The 16,246-nt window shown below is 58.5% G+C and overlaps 1 protein-coding gene across 3 annotated transcripts in view; it reads right to left on the reverse strand.

The window, feature by feature from the left end:
* Positions 1-16,246, reverse strand: part of RASA3 (RAS p21 protein activator 3) — an 84,598-nt gene that overhangs the window by 22,698 nt on the left and 45,654 nt on the right. For all 3 annotated transcript variants that reach the window (XM_052649928.1, XM_052649927.1, XM_052649926.1), the window contains exons 4-6: positions 9,270-9,364; positions 6,001-6,077; positions 846-926 (exon numbers count right to left, since the gene is read on the reverse strand). In XM_052649928.1, the coding sequence (XP_052505888.1) occupies positions 846-926; positions 6,001-6,077; positions 9,270-9,364 (253 nt within the window). The remainder of the gene's footprint in view (positions 1-845; positions 927-6,000; positions 6,078-9,269; positions 9,365-16,246) is intronic.

Raw genomic sequence — 16,246 nt, forward strand, 5'->3', positions numbered from 1 at the left:
CGGACCACCCGGCCGGCCCTCCAGGGCGCGGACCACCCGGCCCTCCAGGGCGCGGACCACCCGGCCCTCCCGGGCGCGGACCACCCGGCCCTCCCGGGCGCGGACCACCCGGTCCTCCCGGGCGCGGAACACCCGGCCGGCCCTCCAGGGCGCGGACCACCCGGCCCTCCCGGGCGCGGACCACCCGGCCCTCCCGGGCGCGGACCACCCGGCCCTCCCGGGCGCGGACCACCCGGCCCTCCAGGGCGCGGACCGGCCGGCCCTCCCGGGCGCGGACCACCGGGCCGGCCCTCCAGGGCGCGGACCACCCGGCCCTCCAGGGCTCGGACCACCCGGCCCTCCAGGGCTCGGACCACCCGGCCCTCCAGGGCTCGGACCACCCGGCCGGCCCTCCAGGGCGCGGACCACCCGGCCGGCCCTCCAGGGCGCGGACCACCCGGCCGGCCCTCCAGGGCGCGGACCACCCGGCCGGCCCTCCAGGGCGCGGACCACCCGGCCCTCCAGGGCGCGGACCACCCCCTCCAGGGCTCGGACCACCCGGCCCTCCAGGGCGCGGACCACCCGGCCCTCCAGGGCGCGGACCACCCGGCCGGCCCTCCAGGGCGCGGACCACCCGGCCTCAACCACCAGCGGTTGTGTCTCCAGCACCAGATGGTATGCAAATCAGGACCCTCTACTGAGCCAGAAACACCCACGTGAAGAACAGGAAGGCTTTCTTACAAACTTTAGGCCATGAAGGAAACAGAAGGAAGTGAGACCTACACAGCCTGCCTGGCCCACCTGCTTTCAGGAGGGAAGCCCCACCTTAGCGACCTCGCCCACTCTGCAGCTGAGGCTGTACTTGCCTGCACGGTCCTGCCAGGGTCACGGTGGCGTAGGGGTCACACTGCCCGTTCACGATGGGGAGGCCTTGGCACTCGAGGATGCTGAGGAGAGAAGTGGCGTCAGGAGGGCATCTGAGGCCCAGGGGCCGTCTCTCACAGCCGGGAGGGCAGATGTCTCAACAGCTCAGGCCAAGAGCCACAAGTCCCTGCAAAGCACCTCCCAGGCTCCCATCTAGTAAACAGAGATGGACACTCTGGTCAGCGGGCAGCAAGCACCTGGGGGCAAGAGGAAGTGTGTGTGCGCCCACGGGAAGGACAGACACGTTTCCAGTGTTGGCTGAAATCAAAGCACAGGAGCTGAGGGTCGTGTCTACGTGGTGGACTTTCTGAGGACCTAGCCCAGGAGGCAGTCTCTCAGACGGCCCTGAACAGGTGAGAGCACCAGGGTACAAGGAGCGCCTGTGACAAAGGCCAGGTGGTCGGAACATCAAAAGGTCGCTGTTAATTAGACCCAGGCACCTCGGGTTGGTTGATCAGACCCAGGCGCCTCGGGTTGGTTGATCAGACCCAGGCGCCTCGGGTTGGTTGATCAGACCCAGGCGCCTCGGGTTGGTTGATCAGACCCAGGCGCCTCGGGTTGGTTGATCAGACCCAGGCGCCTCGGGTTGGTTGATCAGACCCAGGCACCTCGGGTTGATTAACTAGACCCAGGCACCTCGGGTTGGTTGATCAGACCCAGGCGCCTCGGGTTGGTTGATCAGACCCAGGCGCCTCGGGTTGATTAATTAGACCCAGGCGCCTCGGGTTGGTTGATCAGACCCAGGCGCCTCGGGTTGGTTGATCAGACCCAGGCGCCTCGGGTTGGTTGATCAGACCCAGGCGCCTCGGGTTGGTTGATCAGACCCAGGCGCCTCGGGTTGGTTGATTAGACCCAGGCGCCTCGGGTTGAGGAATCTAGTGCTTTTCCACACATGGGAAGATACGGGCAGGAGTCTGGGCTCACTGAGATCATTCCTCTGATGGGCATCTCCGCTCTTTGAGGCCAGAGTCCTGGGCTGTCCACCCTGAGACCGTTGGAGGAAGGCGCTGCTGGGGGCGGCTGCAGTGGCTGCTGGCTTGGAGGCGCATCACCCTCTGTTTATGATACGGCAGGTGACGTCCTCTGTCGGCAGTGCAGAGTTTCCAGAGCGAAGCCCCTGCCTTCCGACCCCAGGAGCTCGAGGGAGGTCTGCGCAGCCCGGTCAGGCAGGAGGCGGGACTGGGTCTGTGCTCTCGGGGGCCTGAGGGCCCAGCACTGCAGGGGCTGCAGCCCTGGCCTGTGTGCTGCTTCCAACGTGCGCCTCAGGCAGGGAAACCCCATCTCAGGCTTTGCTCCATCAGCGGCCCTGGCTCCTGGCTCCCTTTGGGTCTGGACCGTGGTCCACCAGCTCTTGGACTGGCACCCTGGTCTGTTGCTGGACAGGCCTTGCTCCTGCTTGAACTCCTGGCTGGGTGCTGTGAGCCTCACATTGTCGGTGCCCGGGTTCTGGGCCCCTCTGTGCCGTCAGAGGCTGTGGTCTCTTGCCTGAAGAGACTGCTCCGCAGCTCTGTCCGGGAGGTGCTGGTGGCCTCGTCTGGGGACAGTCTGGTCTGCTGGGTGTCCGAGTGAGCGCGTGCTCTCCGCTGGGCTGGGGGAGACTCGAACAGCCCCCAGCTCTGCGGCCCCTTTGCCCTCAGCCCTCTTGCTCACCCGGCCCTGTGGGGCTCCACCCTGCCCATTCGTGCAGGTCCAGGGAGTGTCGCCGAGTGTGCCGCCCACAGAAGATGCCCTGGCTCCGTCTCTCCTCACTCGCCCTGGGCTCCGCTGGGGGAGCTCGCTGGCTGTCACCAACGCACGTCCGGGACGAAAGTGGGCCTGCGGTGACGTCGTCTGCTTCCTCCCGTGGGGGCCAACCCCGTCCGCATGGCGGCTGCAGACGGCGTCAGCTCTTCTTTGGTTTTTGAGGTGAGAGAGGGCACGTGTCCCACTGTCCCATCCTGGCTGGAAGCAGAGCCCTAACCCCACTCAGACGCCGAGGGTCTGAGTGTCCCGCCTTCCTGCTTTGGGGAGACCGAGGTCCCGTTCACGCCTGCAGACGGGTACCTGGTTGGCTTCGGCCCCTCAAGGGGCCTGGCGGTCCTGGCCCTTCACGGGACCTCCTCTCTCCAGGCAGAGCTCCGCTGCTCCCGCTCTGCGAGTGGGCGACCCTCTCTCCGTTTCTGTGCCCACTGGACGGGGTGGGCTTCAGTAACGTCAGCGAATGTCTTTCCCTTCCACCCTTCTTTCTGGAATGTCGCCCTTCTCTCCCTGCTACAGATCTGGTCTGGGGTCATGCTCCTCCCTCTGTGAACTAACTTCTCAGTAAACAAGAATCTTGGGCACATTTCCAGGGACGGGCATGAAGCCGTGAGCTAGCCAAGGGCTCCTGTGAGGGGCCCAGGGAGGGGCAGACACCCCGAGGGACCCAAGGAGGGGGCTTGTGTGAGGGGCTGACACCCCGAGAGGCCTGGGGATGGGGCTTCTGTGAGGGTGACACCACAAAAGGCCTTGGGATGGGCTTGTGTGAGGGGCTGACACCCCGAGAGGCCTGGAGAGGGGTTTGTGTGAAGGTGACACCCTGAGAGGCCCAGGGGCTTGGTAGCCCAGCAGCCACAGTGGGACAGTGGGTGGATCTCCCCGGGAGGAACACACAGGGTGACCCGCCGGGTGGGAGGAGGTCCTCAGTCGGGGGGCGGGAAGCTGCGGCCCTGGGGCTGGAAGCAGGAGGAGGGACTCACTTGCCCCACACTGTGCCAAAGGCCCAAGTTCAAGGCTAAAGGATTCTGATCACATCCAGTTGTGAATCAGGAAGAAGGCAGGAGGCTGGGCTCACTCTGGAGCCTCAGGGACAACGGTGTCCTAGCAGCAGCTTAGTCGGGGAGCAGCTCCTCATGCACCTGGCGTCTCAGAGGTGTGTCTGGACGTGGGGCCAGCCGCCTGCCAGACAGCCACCTGCTGGCTGGCACCGCCCCTCCTCACCGACCAGCACTCGGAAGGCTCCGAGCGGCAAGGGGACAGCATGACTGCAGCCACCCAAACATCTCAGAGAAAAGGAAACCCGACATGCTGCCTCCCAGGATGCACACAGGAGACCCATTCTGGGCTCATCAGCCTCCTCCCAGGGACGTCGCTGCACCAGCTGCACAACCTGGCGCTCGAGCCTGTTCAGAGCCGTCTGCCCAGAGCCCGTCTCAGTGGGAAAGGCACAACCCAAGCTGAACTCACAGAAACAGTGCACATTCACTCCTGCACACCTGCAGCCACACTCACACAGGTGCACACTCACCCTGCACACCTGCAGATACACAGGTGCACACTCACCCCTGCACACCTGCAGCCACACTCACACAGGTGCACACTCACCCCTGCACACCTGCAGCCACACTCACACAGGTGCACACTCACCCCTGCACACCTGCAGATTCACTCACACAGGCGCACACTCACCCCTGCACACCTGCAGATACACTCACACAGGTGCACACTCACCCCTGCACACCTGCAGCCACACTCACACAGGTGCACACTCACCCCTGCACACCTGCAGCCACACTCACACAGGGGCCCACTCACCCCTGCACACCTGCAGATACACTCACACAGGCGCACACTCACCCCTGCACACCTGCAGATACACTCACACAGGCGCACACTCACCCCTGCACACCTGCAGATACACTCACACAGGTGCACACTCACCCCTGCACACCTGCAGCCACACTCACACAGGTGCACACTCACCCCTGCACACCTGCAGCCACACTCACACAGGTGCACACTCACCCCTGCACACCTGCAGATACACTCACACAGGCGCACACTCACCCCTGCACACCTGCAGATACACTCACACAGGCGCACACTCACCCCTGCACACCTGCAGCCACACTCACACAGGTGCACACTCACCCCTGCACACCTGCAGCCACACTCACACAGGGGCCCACTCACCCCTGCACACCTGCAGATACACTCACACAGGCGCACACTCACCCCTGCACACCTGCAGATACACTCACACAGGTGCACACTCACCCCTGCACACCTGCAGCCACACTCACACAGGTGCACACACCTGCAGCCACACTCACACAGGTGCACACTCACCCCTGCACACCTGCAGCCACACTCACACAGGGGCCCACTCACCCCTGCACACCTGCAGATACACTTACACAGGCGCACACTCACCCCTGCACACCTGCAGATACACTCACACAGGTGCACACTCACCCCTGCACACCTGCAGCCACACTCACACAGGTGCACACACCTGCAGCCACACTCACACAGGTGCACACTCACCCCTGCACACCTGCAGCCACACTCACACAGGTGCACACTCACCCCTGCACACCTGCAGCCACACTCACAGGTGCACACTCACCCCTGCACACCTGCAGCCACACTCACAGGTGCACACTCACCCCTGCACACCTGCAGCCACACACCCACAGGGGCACACTCACCCCTGCCGACACACCCACAGGTGCATACTCACCCTAGCAGACCTGCAGGCACACACCCACAGGAGCACACTCACCCCTGCAGACCTGCAGGTACACACCCACAGGGGCACACTCATTCCTGCACACTTGTACATACACATGCACACTCACCCCTACAGACATGGAGGCACAGACCCACAGGGGCACACTCCTTCACACTTGTACAGACACACCCGGAAGCACACACTGACAAGTGCACACTCACTCCACACTTGCATGCACACCATCACACAGGTGTGCACACTCATTCTTACACACCTGCACACAAAGTGGTGCACACATGCACACTCACCAAGCATTATGGGTAGAAGCAGCTGATTTGGGGGTTGAGGTCAGAGGTCAAACCCCAACTCACCATTTCCTTGAGCATAAAGCCAGGGGCGTGACCCCAACCTCTGGTAACCGTCACCCTGAGTGACTGGTTACTTGCAAAAACCAAACATGCCGCCTCCAGGGTGAGCATGTGCCTCACGAGGATATTCAGACCATCTCTGGGGAAGCCCCGCTTCTGGGAATCCTGACTCATCTGTTTACAAATCATGACCTGCCCACTGCCTGGGGTCAGGTTCAGGGCCAAGCAGACCGGCGGTGGGGCCGTCCCGGGTCTTACCGCGTGGCCAGTTTGTGGCAGATGGCGCCTGAATCGGTGATGACCTCACTCAGCCTCAGCTCCAGGTGGACCTTGCCCTGGAAGGCACAAGGACAAGGGGTCACGGGGGCCATGAGCAGCGGGGGCTCACGGGCTCCCATCAAGGACTGGTGACACCTGACCCTGCGTGGCACCCACGGCCCGTCTCCCTGCCCAGCTCAGATCCCAGGGTTTATGTCTTCAGCCCTCCTGTTTCACGTTGGGCAGGATGTTAATGCAAGTGCTGCGTCAAAAGAAAGAAAAGGACAAGGCCCTGAAGGCACTGTCTGCAGCATGTCCGGCTGCTGCTTGGGATAAGCTCACTGCACGCTGGGGGCCTCGGGCACACTTGGTGTCTCTGTGTCCGCCATGAGGCTGGTCGGAGGCCGGGAGCCTCAGCCCTGCTCTTCAGGAAGGAAGTCAGTGCTCATGGATGCTCTGGGAGGAGGGGGCAGGGCTGGAGGACCACAGCTGGGCTGGGGCTGTGTGTGCAAAGGGCCCCTGGCTGAGGACAGCAAGTGGGCAGGACGGACAGGTGGACACAGCCAGGGCATTATCAGGGCTGCAAACAGAGCGGGGAAGACCAGCCTCCAAAAGTGCAACAGGAGGAGCACGGTGCGGGTGCTTCTGTGAGTGAGTGTGACGTTAAACTGGACTGACTTTCCTCAGAACGGAGCGGCACTGGGTCACTGTCTCCAAGTTCCTTTCCGAAACCTCCCACGGACACAAAGGCCATTGGCTGCTTGGCTGCACACGTAAGTGTCCCCTGGGCTTGCTCTGACCCCAGAGGGAGCCATGCCCTGACCTCTCCAGGGAGGTGGCTCCAGAACCCCTGCCAGGCTGAGGGCTGGGGTGGTCCCCTTCCCACAGGAGGGTCAGCTGAACCTTGCTCATTAGCTGTGAGCCCAGGCAAGATGTAGTGAGACTGCCAAGGTCTCACTCTTGCATTACACTGGTCTGAGAGAAGAGAGACTCGGGGCAGAGCGCTGAAAATGCTGACTTCATAGACTTCCCTGTCTTATTTAAGGGGGATAATGACTGAAGAGCATCACAGACCCGGTCACACGGAACATCCACTGGGACAGACCAGCCTGGCTTCAAATACACGTCAGCAGGTCTAGAAAGCATCGCAGCCACTCTCAGACCATGCTGGAAACTGAACTAGAGCTCAGTGACAGGCAGAAAGCTAAAAATAACAAAATATACGGAGATTAAACAACACATTCCCAAATAACAAGGGGGCCAAGGCAGAAGTTTCAGGGATAAAAACTTTGAATTTGTTTCTTTTCCTAAGTTGGCATGAAATAAAGCATCAAGATCTATGAGATGCAGCCAAAGCGACATTTAGAGGGAAATTCAAGGCAGTGAGTCCAGATATTGGAAAAGATGGAAGGGCTAAACATCAGTAATCTAAGCTTCCACCTTAGGAAGCTAGCAAAAGAGAAATTAAGCCTAAAGTGCCAGAAGAAAACAAATACCTTGAATCAAAGCAGAAATCAATGAAACCAAAAACAGGAAATCAATAGAGAAAATACATAAACCCAAGCTATTTTAAAAAAAACAGTAAAATTGGTAAACTTCTAACCATGCTAAAAAGGAGAAAGAGGACACACATTACTAAAACCAGAAATGAAAGCGAGGCATTGCTGCTGGCTCCAGGAAAGCAGCTGTGGTTCCAACAGCGTGGCTGAGAGCCCCAGAGGGGCCACGAGCGCTCGCATCAGCCCACAAGGGCACACGCAGGCACACCGGGGCCTGGCGGGGCCTGGGTGGTGTCGGGGGCCCTGCCCAGGTGCACGGCTGTCGGCAGGCGGGGTCCGGGGAGGGACAGGGCCCAGACCCCATGCGTCTGAGTGTGAACAGGCTAACCAGCACGCCCTGGGAAGCCTTTCCTGTGACTTCCTATGACTCGATAACGACTTCAGAACTAAAAGCTAAGCTTTTTCAAAAAGGCAAGAGCAAGGGAGCCCTGCGCTTGCCACCAGCGCGGCGTCTAAATCTGGGGGCTGAGCAGCGGGTCAGCTGAGGCTGCAGGCGGAGTCTCTCGGGAACAGCAGTGACGGGAAAGTGAGGGCGGAGGCAGAGGGGACGGGCGTAAAGCACACGCGTCTGACGGCCTCCCGAGGAGGGGCCTCCCGGCCACCGAGCAGCGGCGGCCGCTGTCGTCCTGCAGCGTCAGCGCCAGTCGGGACTCGTCACCGCCCCTCACTCTGAGTGATCACAGGCCCCGCTGCCTCCCGCAGCACGTGGGGCCTCGGTCAGAGTCGACCAAGCGTGAGCACCCTCACCACATCCTGGGCATCTCAACGCACCCATGTGCCATCTCCCTGTCACAGTCTGGGCATGGCCCCAGTGGTCACGAGGCGTCCACAGCAGAAATCCTGAGCCCCGGCACACAGCTCCAAGCTCAGTGGAGGCCCCGGGTCCACGAGGAGGCATGTGGACACTGGGCCAGGAGCCCGGGAAGGCCTCCTGGGGCCCCCAGAGGATTCGGTCTGTGATCCTGCTGTTTGACCCCCAGGAAGGCCTCCTGGGGCCCCCAGAGGATTCGGTCCATAACCCTGCTGCTCATAAAACCTCGTGTGATGGGGAGGAAGCCAAGGCCCAGAGCACCAGGGCCACGCTCCGCTGAGCTCAGTGCAGGCCAAGCTCAGTGCAGACTGGGGCTACCACGCTGCTGGCAGAGGCTCTGGTCTTGGAACCAGGCGCGGCCTGGGCTTGGGGACAGGCTGACCAGGAGCACAGGCAGGGTCACCAGGGAAGAGAAGATGCAAGCAGGCCCCGCAACAAGCGTCTCCTGGACCCTGGGCCCAGGCAGCGGCCCTGCTGGGGGGAAGCCCCGGGCCTGGTCAAGGTGGCACTCCCAGTTAACATATGGCTGGGGCACCGGGTGGGCCCTGGGGATGCTCAGGCCACAGGCCCTTCATCACCCCTTCGGTCCTTCTTGGGGCAGGGAGCCAGGACACACGTGGGCACCTCCAGTAGACAGAGGCCCACAGCCTTAGGTTTTCTCACCTTACTCTCTTTTATCTTCCATCACCTGTCACGTTCTTTTGCATTTTACATTTTTAAGCTGCACAACTAAGTCTGACAGCAACCGATGGAATAAACAAAATGAGCTGCCCGGGAGGACACACCCGGGGACAGTCTGCTGCCCTTCCCGCTGAAGATCAGAATGCTGCCACAGTCAGGCCACAGTCAGGCCTCCGCCGCCCCGAGGCACCTGGGCCCGTGGGCTCCCTGAGCCTCACCTGCACTTCGGAGTCAGCGTCCACATGCTGCAGCTGGAACCACGTGTCCCTGTTGTGGTACTTCTGCAGGTCTTCCTTCTGGATGGCCACCTTTCCTGGAAGACCCATGCAGAGGAGACCAGTCATGAGGGGCCGACCTGCCCACCCGACTGCCCGGCCAGCAGCATCTCCACCATCAGTGTCAGTCGTCTCAGACCGAAACCCAGGATGAAGCACTGGGAGACGGACAATGCGGTAAGGTCACAGAGGCCACATTTTGTCTCGGAAGTGCCACGTCCACCTGGACACACCCCATCACTGCCATGGCGTCCACAGCCTGGGGCTGGGCGGGCTCCTCCTCCCATGTCGCCCAGACTGTGGCTCAGGGCACCTGGGAGAAATCTGACAGATCGGGGGGCAGCTCTGCCAGGGGTGCTGCCCGGGCCCGCGGTGGGGTGTGGGATGGGGTGAGGGGGCAGGAACTCAAGGCAGCCATGTCACAGCCCCTCCTGCCCCAACATCCATGCTGTGGCACGTGGTGGGTGGTGTCTACTGAGGACTTTGCCGCAGGTACCCCGGAAATGTGTGAGCTCGCATGAGCCATGGCTGAGAACTCACACGTGTGCACACCTAGTGTGTGTGTGCTTGAATGAGCTGCAGCTTAGAACTCACGTGTGTGCACACCTAGTGTGTGTGTGCTTGAATGAGCTGCAGCTTAGAACTCACGTGTGTGCACACCTAGTGTGTGTGCTTGAAATAGCTGCAGCTTAGAACTCACGCGTGTGCACACCTAGTGTGTGTGTGCTTGAATGAGCTGCAGCTTAGAACTCACACGTGTGCACACCTAGTGTGTGTGTGCTTGAATGAGCTGCAGCTTAAACTCACGCGTGTGCACACCTAGTGTGTGTGTGCTTGAATGAGCTGCAGCTTAGAACTCACGCGTGTGCACACCTAGCTCATGGGAGCATGCACAGTCAGTTCACAGTGTGTACACATGTGTTCCCGTCAGGCCTGCGGAATGAGCCGGTTACCACCTGCCTGGGTCTACGAACCAGTGTCTCTCGACGTGTGATCATGGGCCCCCTGCATCCAAACAGCTGCAGGGCTTTCTAATGCAAGTTCCCGGGCTTGTTCCAGAAGAGAAAGCAGCCTCCGGGGTGGAGGAATCTCCAGAGGAATTCCTCCTGGAATCTGCATTTCCACAAAGTCTGCAGGAAACTCCTAGGGTCCCAAAGTTTGAGGATGCCCACTCTCAACAGCTTTACGTTCCTGACACAGGCTTGGTACTGAGGAGTCAGAATGTCAGGAAAACACACACATAAACATGCGTGTGTGACGTGTACTACCTGGTCCAGGATCGCAGTATTTAAATATTTGTCTACAACCATCATGCATTGTTCAGTCACCTTTTTCTTTCCAGGAAAGCACAGGGGCAGTTATCAGACGCGTGCCCACAGCTTGGAGTGACAGAGGGCACCAGGCTGCCCACCTCCCCACACTCCGTGGCCTCGAACACAGGGACCACACTGTCCAGCAGGGGAGGGGGGAGCCTGGCCACGTGAGCACCCTGTACACGTGTGTGTGCACATGTCCTAAATACGCGGTAAATCACATACGGAAACAGGAACAGTAAAGGACAACATAAAATTAAACGTTTTAAAAATTCAGTTGCTTCCTTTTGGAGCTCAGGACACACAGCCTAACTCAGGACCAGTCTCGTCACTAAAGACAGCACTATTGAAGAGCCTGGAGCTGGCGGGCCAGCCCTGCCCTCACCCAGGACACACAGTCCTCCTCTCCGAGGAGGAGGGCCCCATCTCGGGCTTCCGCGAAGATGCGTGCCGGCTCTCATGAGACAGGAGCACTGGTGGCCTCACAGGGAGGCCTGCCTCGCGGTCCCCAAACCTGCTGTCCCCTTGCTTCGTCCAGCAGCTGTCTGGGGGCAGGCGGCAGGTCGCTGATGCGGCCCGGTCCCTGAACAGGCGGCCTGTCCTGCGAGGCTTCGGGCCTCCTGCCTCGTCAGGTGCCTTGCCTTCCCGTCTTTCTGCCTCGTGCTTCTCCCAGACACCGTCCCACCAGGCTCTCCCACGATGCGCCCTGCTCTCTGGCTCCCCTGGGAGCTGTAGGTGGCCTCGATGGGGCCTGGTCCCATCTGACAGGAGGGGGGAGGTTTGCGGAGAAGGACGCCCTGCTGCTGGGCTTGGGGGCTCAGGAATGCACCCACAATACAGGAGGCGGTAACAGAGCCAGAGCAGAGAGGAGGCGTCAGCCCCAGAGGGTCCCGCACACTCTGCACCCGCAGCCCTCCTTTGTCTCGACCCTCCTCCGAAACCCGCTGTCCCTTCCCTAGGGTGTGCTGCTAGCCCACGTCACCAGCTCCTCCTCATCGCTGAGGAGTCTCCCCACCACATGTGCTCTAAGAGGAATCAAAAATGCTTGCTTCTTCTTGCTAGTCTATCTTCTGTCTAGTTTTGCAAGGGCACTCAGAGCACCCAGGTAGGTGAGACAAAGTCTCTGCCCCGCAGTTTTCACACTCTGGACTCCAGACATCGACAGATGCCCCTGCCGGGCACAGGCAGGAAGCCAGAAATGAAACAGGGACACGCCGTCCCGAGAGCCGGGGGCTGCGGCACCGTCCCCTGCCTCACCTCCGTCCCCTTGCCCGCTGTCCCCGCAGCACGTCAGCACGTCCACCATGGACCTCCGCTCACCTCCCACCATCACACGCGGTGGCTCAAGGCCAGCCCTCTGTCCACTTGCACCGTGGACGCAGCACACCTGGCTCCGAGGGTCAGCACTGATCCCTGCTCACGTTGACCTCGCTGGCTCAGCTCTGGCCACGCGAGCCGGATCCTGCCCACCACAGGCCTCACAGGGCACTGAGGCCACGGCACTCAGAGTCAGATGAGGAGCCCATCCCAGCGAGGGGGCAGAGGGCACAGGCACACAGCAGCAGAGGCTGCCGCAGAGGGCAGGCCGCAGGAGAGCCGAGGACGCAAGTCACAGCCAGGGGGGCCTTCCTCCAGTCAGCATCAGCAGCCCGCCCCAGGCTCCGCCCCTCCCACCTCGCCTGGTTTGGGGGTGCATCTCGCCAGGGCCTGATGTGAGCTCCCCCACCTCTGACTCCTGTCAGCAGGCAGAGCCCCCAGGAGAAGACTGCTACGTCTCTGCTTGGCTCCTACAAAACTCTACCCTTCTCCCCGATGGGAATATGACTTTGAGTCTTGCAGGCATGAAGCCACAAGAAACAAACATTTCTTGGAACTGAATTGGGCAACACATTTCATTGAAAAGGGATAGAGAAATGTTCAGATTCCACGATTAGTTCAGCTGGGTAGGAGGGCTACATTTGAAGTTGGAGATTTTAAGTAACCACAGTGTTTTCATGGTTTTTTTTACTGGAGTAGGGAGGAGTCACATATTTAATACTCAAATTACTTCTACGACTTACACATCAGTACTACTCTTTATTTTTGGAAGTGCTTCATTCAGATTTAAGTGGGTAATATAGAAACACAAAATAAAATCTGAAACATCCAAAAGGATATAAAATAGAGCCAAGAAGAAGCTTGTCTCTCCCCTGCGACACAGGCTCCACCTTGCGGTCACCTCTGTCACCGGCTGCCAGCCTGTCCTTCTAGAGGCTGACCACGTCAAGAACATATGGGCGTGCACTCTCTCCATGTCAGAGGCAGTGCTTCCACAGGCTGTCCTGGGGAGCACTGACCTGCAAACCACTTAAACGTGCCCAATGTGTCATAATGCATAGCTTCCCTGATTGATCTGGCTGACATCAGGTCACTGTATCCCCTGGGCCTCACCCCCTCAGGGGGACAGACTCAGGACCCACGAGGAGGAAAGGCGCAACGGCCTTTCCACCACTAAGGCCCCTGTGTGTTACTTCTTCTGGTGGCACTATGCCTGCTGGGGTCTGTTCTGAAGAGAGAAGCACGTCAGGTAGTTCAAGAAGGGGCATGTGGCAAGCGGACAGGTACGGCGCAGAGGGCGCAGGAAGGTGGGCAGCCAAGGGCGGCACCTTCAGGACGGCAGCTGAGGAGGGGCAGCTGGACGCGTCCCAAGACCGGCGGGGGCAGAGACACTCTCGCACTCCTGTTCCCCTGGTGTCGAGCAGGCGCACGGAGGCAGAGAGAGAAAAGCGGCCTGCAGACTTGAAGGGAAGAAAGAAGCCTCTACTTACGGAATCTACAGGAAAAGCTAGCAGAGCGGCTGTGTTCAGCAAAACCACAGACACAAAGTCAGCACGTAGGAACCAAGCATATCTGTGCACAGAAGCGATGACAGTGGAACGCGAAACTGAAAAGACACGACACACCCATAGAACGGCGGCCTCATGGCTTGAGCCTGTGGCGCGCTGCGTGGGAAACCTGTCTACAGCGCCAAAACCGTGAGCAGAGGGACAGATGTATATATAAACACACACACGCACGCATACATGCATGCGTGCACACACGCACACACGTACACGCATGCGTGCACACACATGTACACACAGGTACACACGCGCACGCACACACACTCCCCACACATAAGTGTGTGTGTGCATGCAAGATATGTATGCTGAGAACACATCACAAAACCCCGATGAAAGAAATTAAAGACCCGAGGATGTGGAGAGACATACCATGCTGGAGGGTCTGAGACTCAATTTTCTTAAAGTGTTAATTCTCCCCAAATTAATCTACAGATCAATGTAATCTCAATTATTTTGGAAATTGAGAAGTGGATCAAAAATGTAAATAACAATTCAAAACACCTAAAATAGCAAAACAAGTTTGGAAAAGGACAGAGCTGATGAGCTCACAGGACTGATTTAAGACTTACTGTGAAGATAAAGGAATTGAGACAGTGTGACGTTGGCGTGAGGAAAGGAGTGCACATCAGGGGAACAGAACACAGAAGCCACAGCTAGACCCATGCGTGTAAAGTCAATCGAGTCTCAAAAGACGCTAAGGAACTTCAACTGGACATCTATAAGGAGAAAAACAAGTCTTGCTATATGTAAAGTATACTTAAAAGAGATCTAAATATAAGAACTAAAACCAAAAACTTTCTAGAAGAAAAAAAGAGAAGATCTTCACAACCCTGGAGTAGGAAAAGAATTCTTAGATATGACACCAAAAATACAAACTATAAAAAGGTCTTTATAAATTGGAGTTTATAAAAGTTAAACCTTTTGCTCTCCAGAAGACACTAGTTAGAAAATGGGAAGACAAGTCAGAAGCGAGAGGGGAATGCCTGCAAGCGCAAGTCCAGAAAAGGGTCCGCACCAGAGCACAGCTTAGACCTGGAAATCTCAACAAGAGAGCCTGACTGAAAGCGCAGAGGATTCAACAAGTCACCAAAGCAGAGACGGAGGGCAAACAAGCACACGAGAAGATGCCCAAATAACTCTTCATTATGAAAAAGCGGGAAAAACTACAGTAAGATACTGCCCGTGTGCTAGAATGAAAATGAGCTGAGAATAAAAGAAGCTGACACAGGCGCTGGAGCAGAGTCGAAACGGGGCAGGAGGGGAGCGGCGCCAGTTTCTGCCGAGACAAAGGCACACCGCGGGGAGAAAAAGCGTCCACCTTCTGCTCTTGCAGGTTCTCTGGCCTCTGCAACGAAAGAAAGAAAATGAGGGAAACCAGACAGGTTTATTAGCATGCATCTCAGATATGTGAGGGGAAGCCTGGTGATGAGTAGCTCCAGGAGGCGGCAGCAGCTCGGAGCATCCCCACCTGAAACAGCCAGGGGTTTTCAGAGGAGTGATGACACGAAGGAGGAGCTGCAGGGAGTCCGAGTTTCAGGGGGACTAGAGGCTCAGAGGGCTCGCTACGTGGGCGCCTCGGGGGGCACCTCCAGGCTGATCGGGGTCTGGACTTGTTCCGGGTTGCAAGGCAGAGAGATTTCCATGTGTCTGCTTCTTCTCAACTGCCTTCAGCTCAAACAATTCCTCATGCCAAAGTGGCCTATTTGGGATGGCAAATTCTGCCGTCTTCTAAAGCCTACAGAATGCCCCAGCACTCTCACTCCTAGGCACTTTCTAAGGGAAATAAAACCATTTGTCAGCAAAGACCTAGACAACAAAATTTAGGGCAGCTTTGTTCACAGTCACAAAACACTGGACACAACCCCACCCCCATCTGGTGATGAGTGGGCAGAAGCGGCCTTCCCTGCGCCGGGCACAGTGCACTCTACAGCTCAACAAGCTGGCCTACGGACCAGGGGGCCAGGCTCTCACAGCAAACCCCTGCCTTTCACAGAGAAGCTGCAGGACGGCCCTCCCCCCGACAAAGGTGGGAGCCGGTGGGAGGGGCCCCACCAGCCACCCTCCCAGAGCCAGCCGCCCTGACCCGGCATGACCTCCACCATGCTCACACGAGCATCTCTGCACCCTCCCTGGGGCACCTGGGACCCGGCCCGCGGGGGGGCCACACGGGGCTGCACAGGCAGAACCAGGCGCCGTGCCCTCAGATCACATGGCAGACGCGAGAAGCCGCTGACACTGTGCTCGTTTCTGTGACACAAATTTATACCCTAGACTGTGGTTTCTCATCCCGGTAACAACATAATTGCTAGTCATAACTTTAAATTACCCCTGGAGATCAGACAGCCTCTTATTTTTATGGTTGTGAGAAAGATTTTGAAAACTCTAAATCTGGTCGCACCCTGACACATCCTAATTTTAAAGCCACCAGGAACTGCTAAACCACGATTTTGCTAGTTATCTTTAAAAATAGCAGGTGCCTTAAACAGAATGATTAATAAACATCTTTGTTGTTCAACTTGCTCAGTCATGTCTGACTCTGTGACCCCATGGACGGCAGCAGGCCAGGCTTCCCTGTCCTTCACCATCTCCCGGAGCTTGCTCAAGCTCATGTCCATCAAGTTGGTGATGCCATCCAACCATCTCATCCTCTGTTGTTCCTTTCCCCTCCTGCCTTCATCCTTTCCCAGCATCAGGGTCTTTCCCACTGAGTCAGTTCTTCAGATCA

This window comes from Budorcas taxicolor, chromosome 12, assembly GCF_023091745.1.
Source record: "Budorcas taxicolor isolate Tak-1 chromosome 12, Takin1.1, whole genome shotgun sequence".
Taxonomy (NCBI): Eukaryota; Metazoa; Chordata; class Mammalia; order Artiodactyla; family Bovidae; genus Budorcas; species Budorcas taxicolor.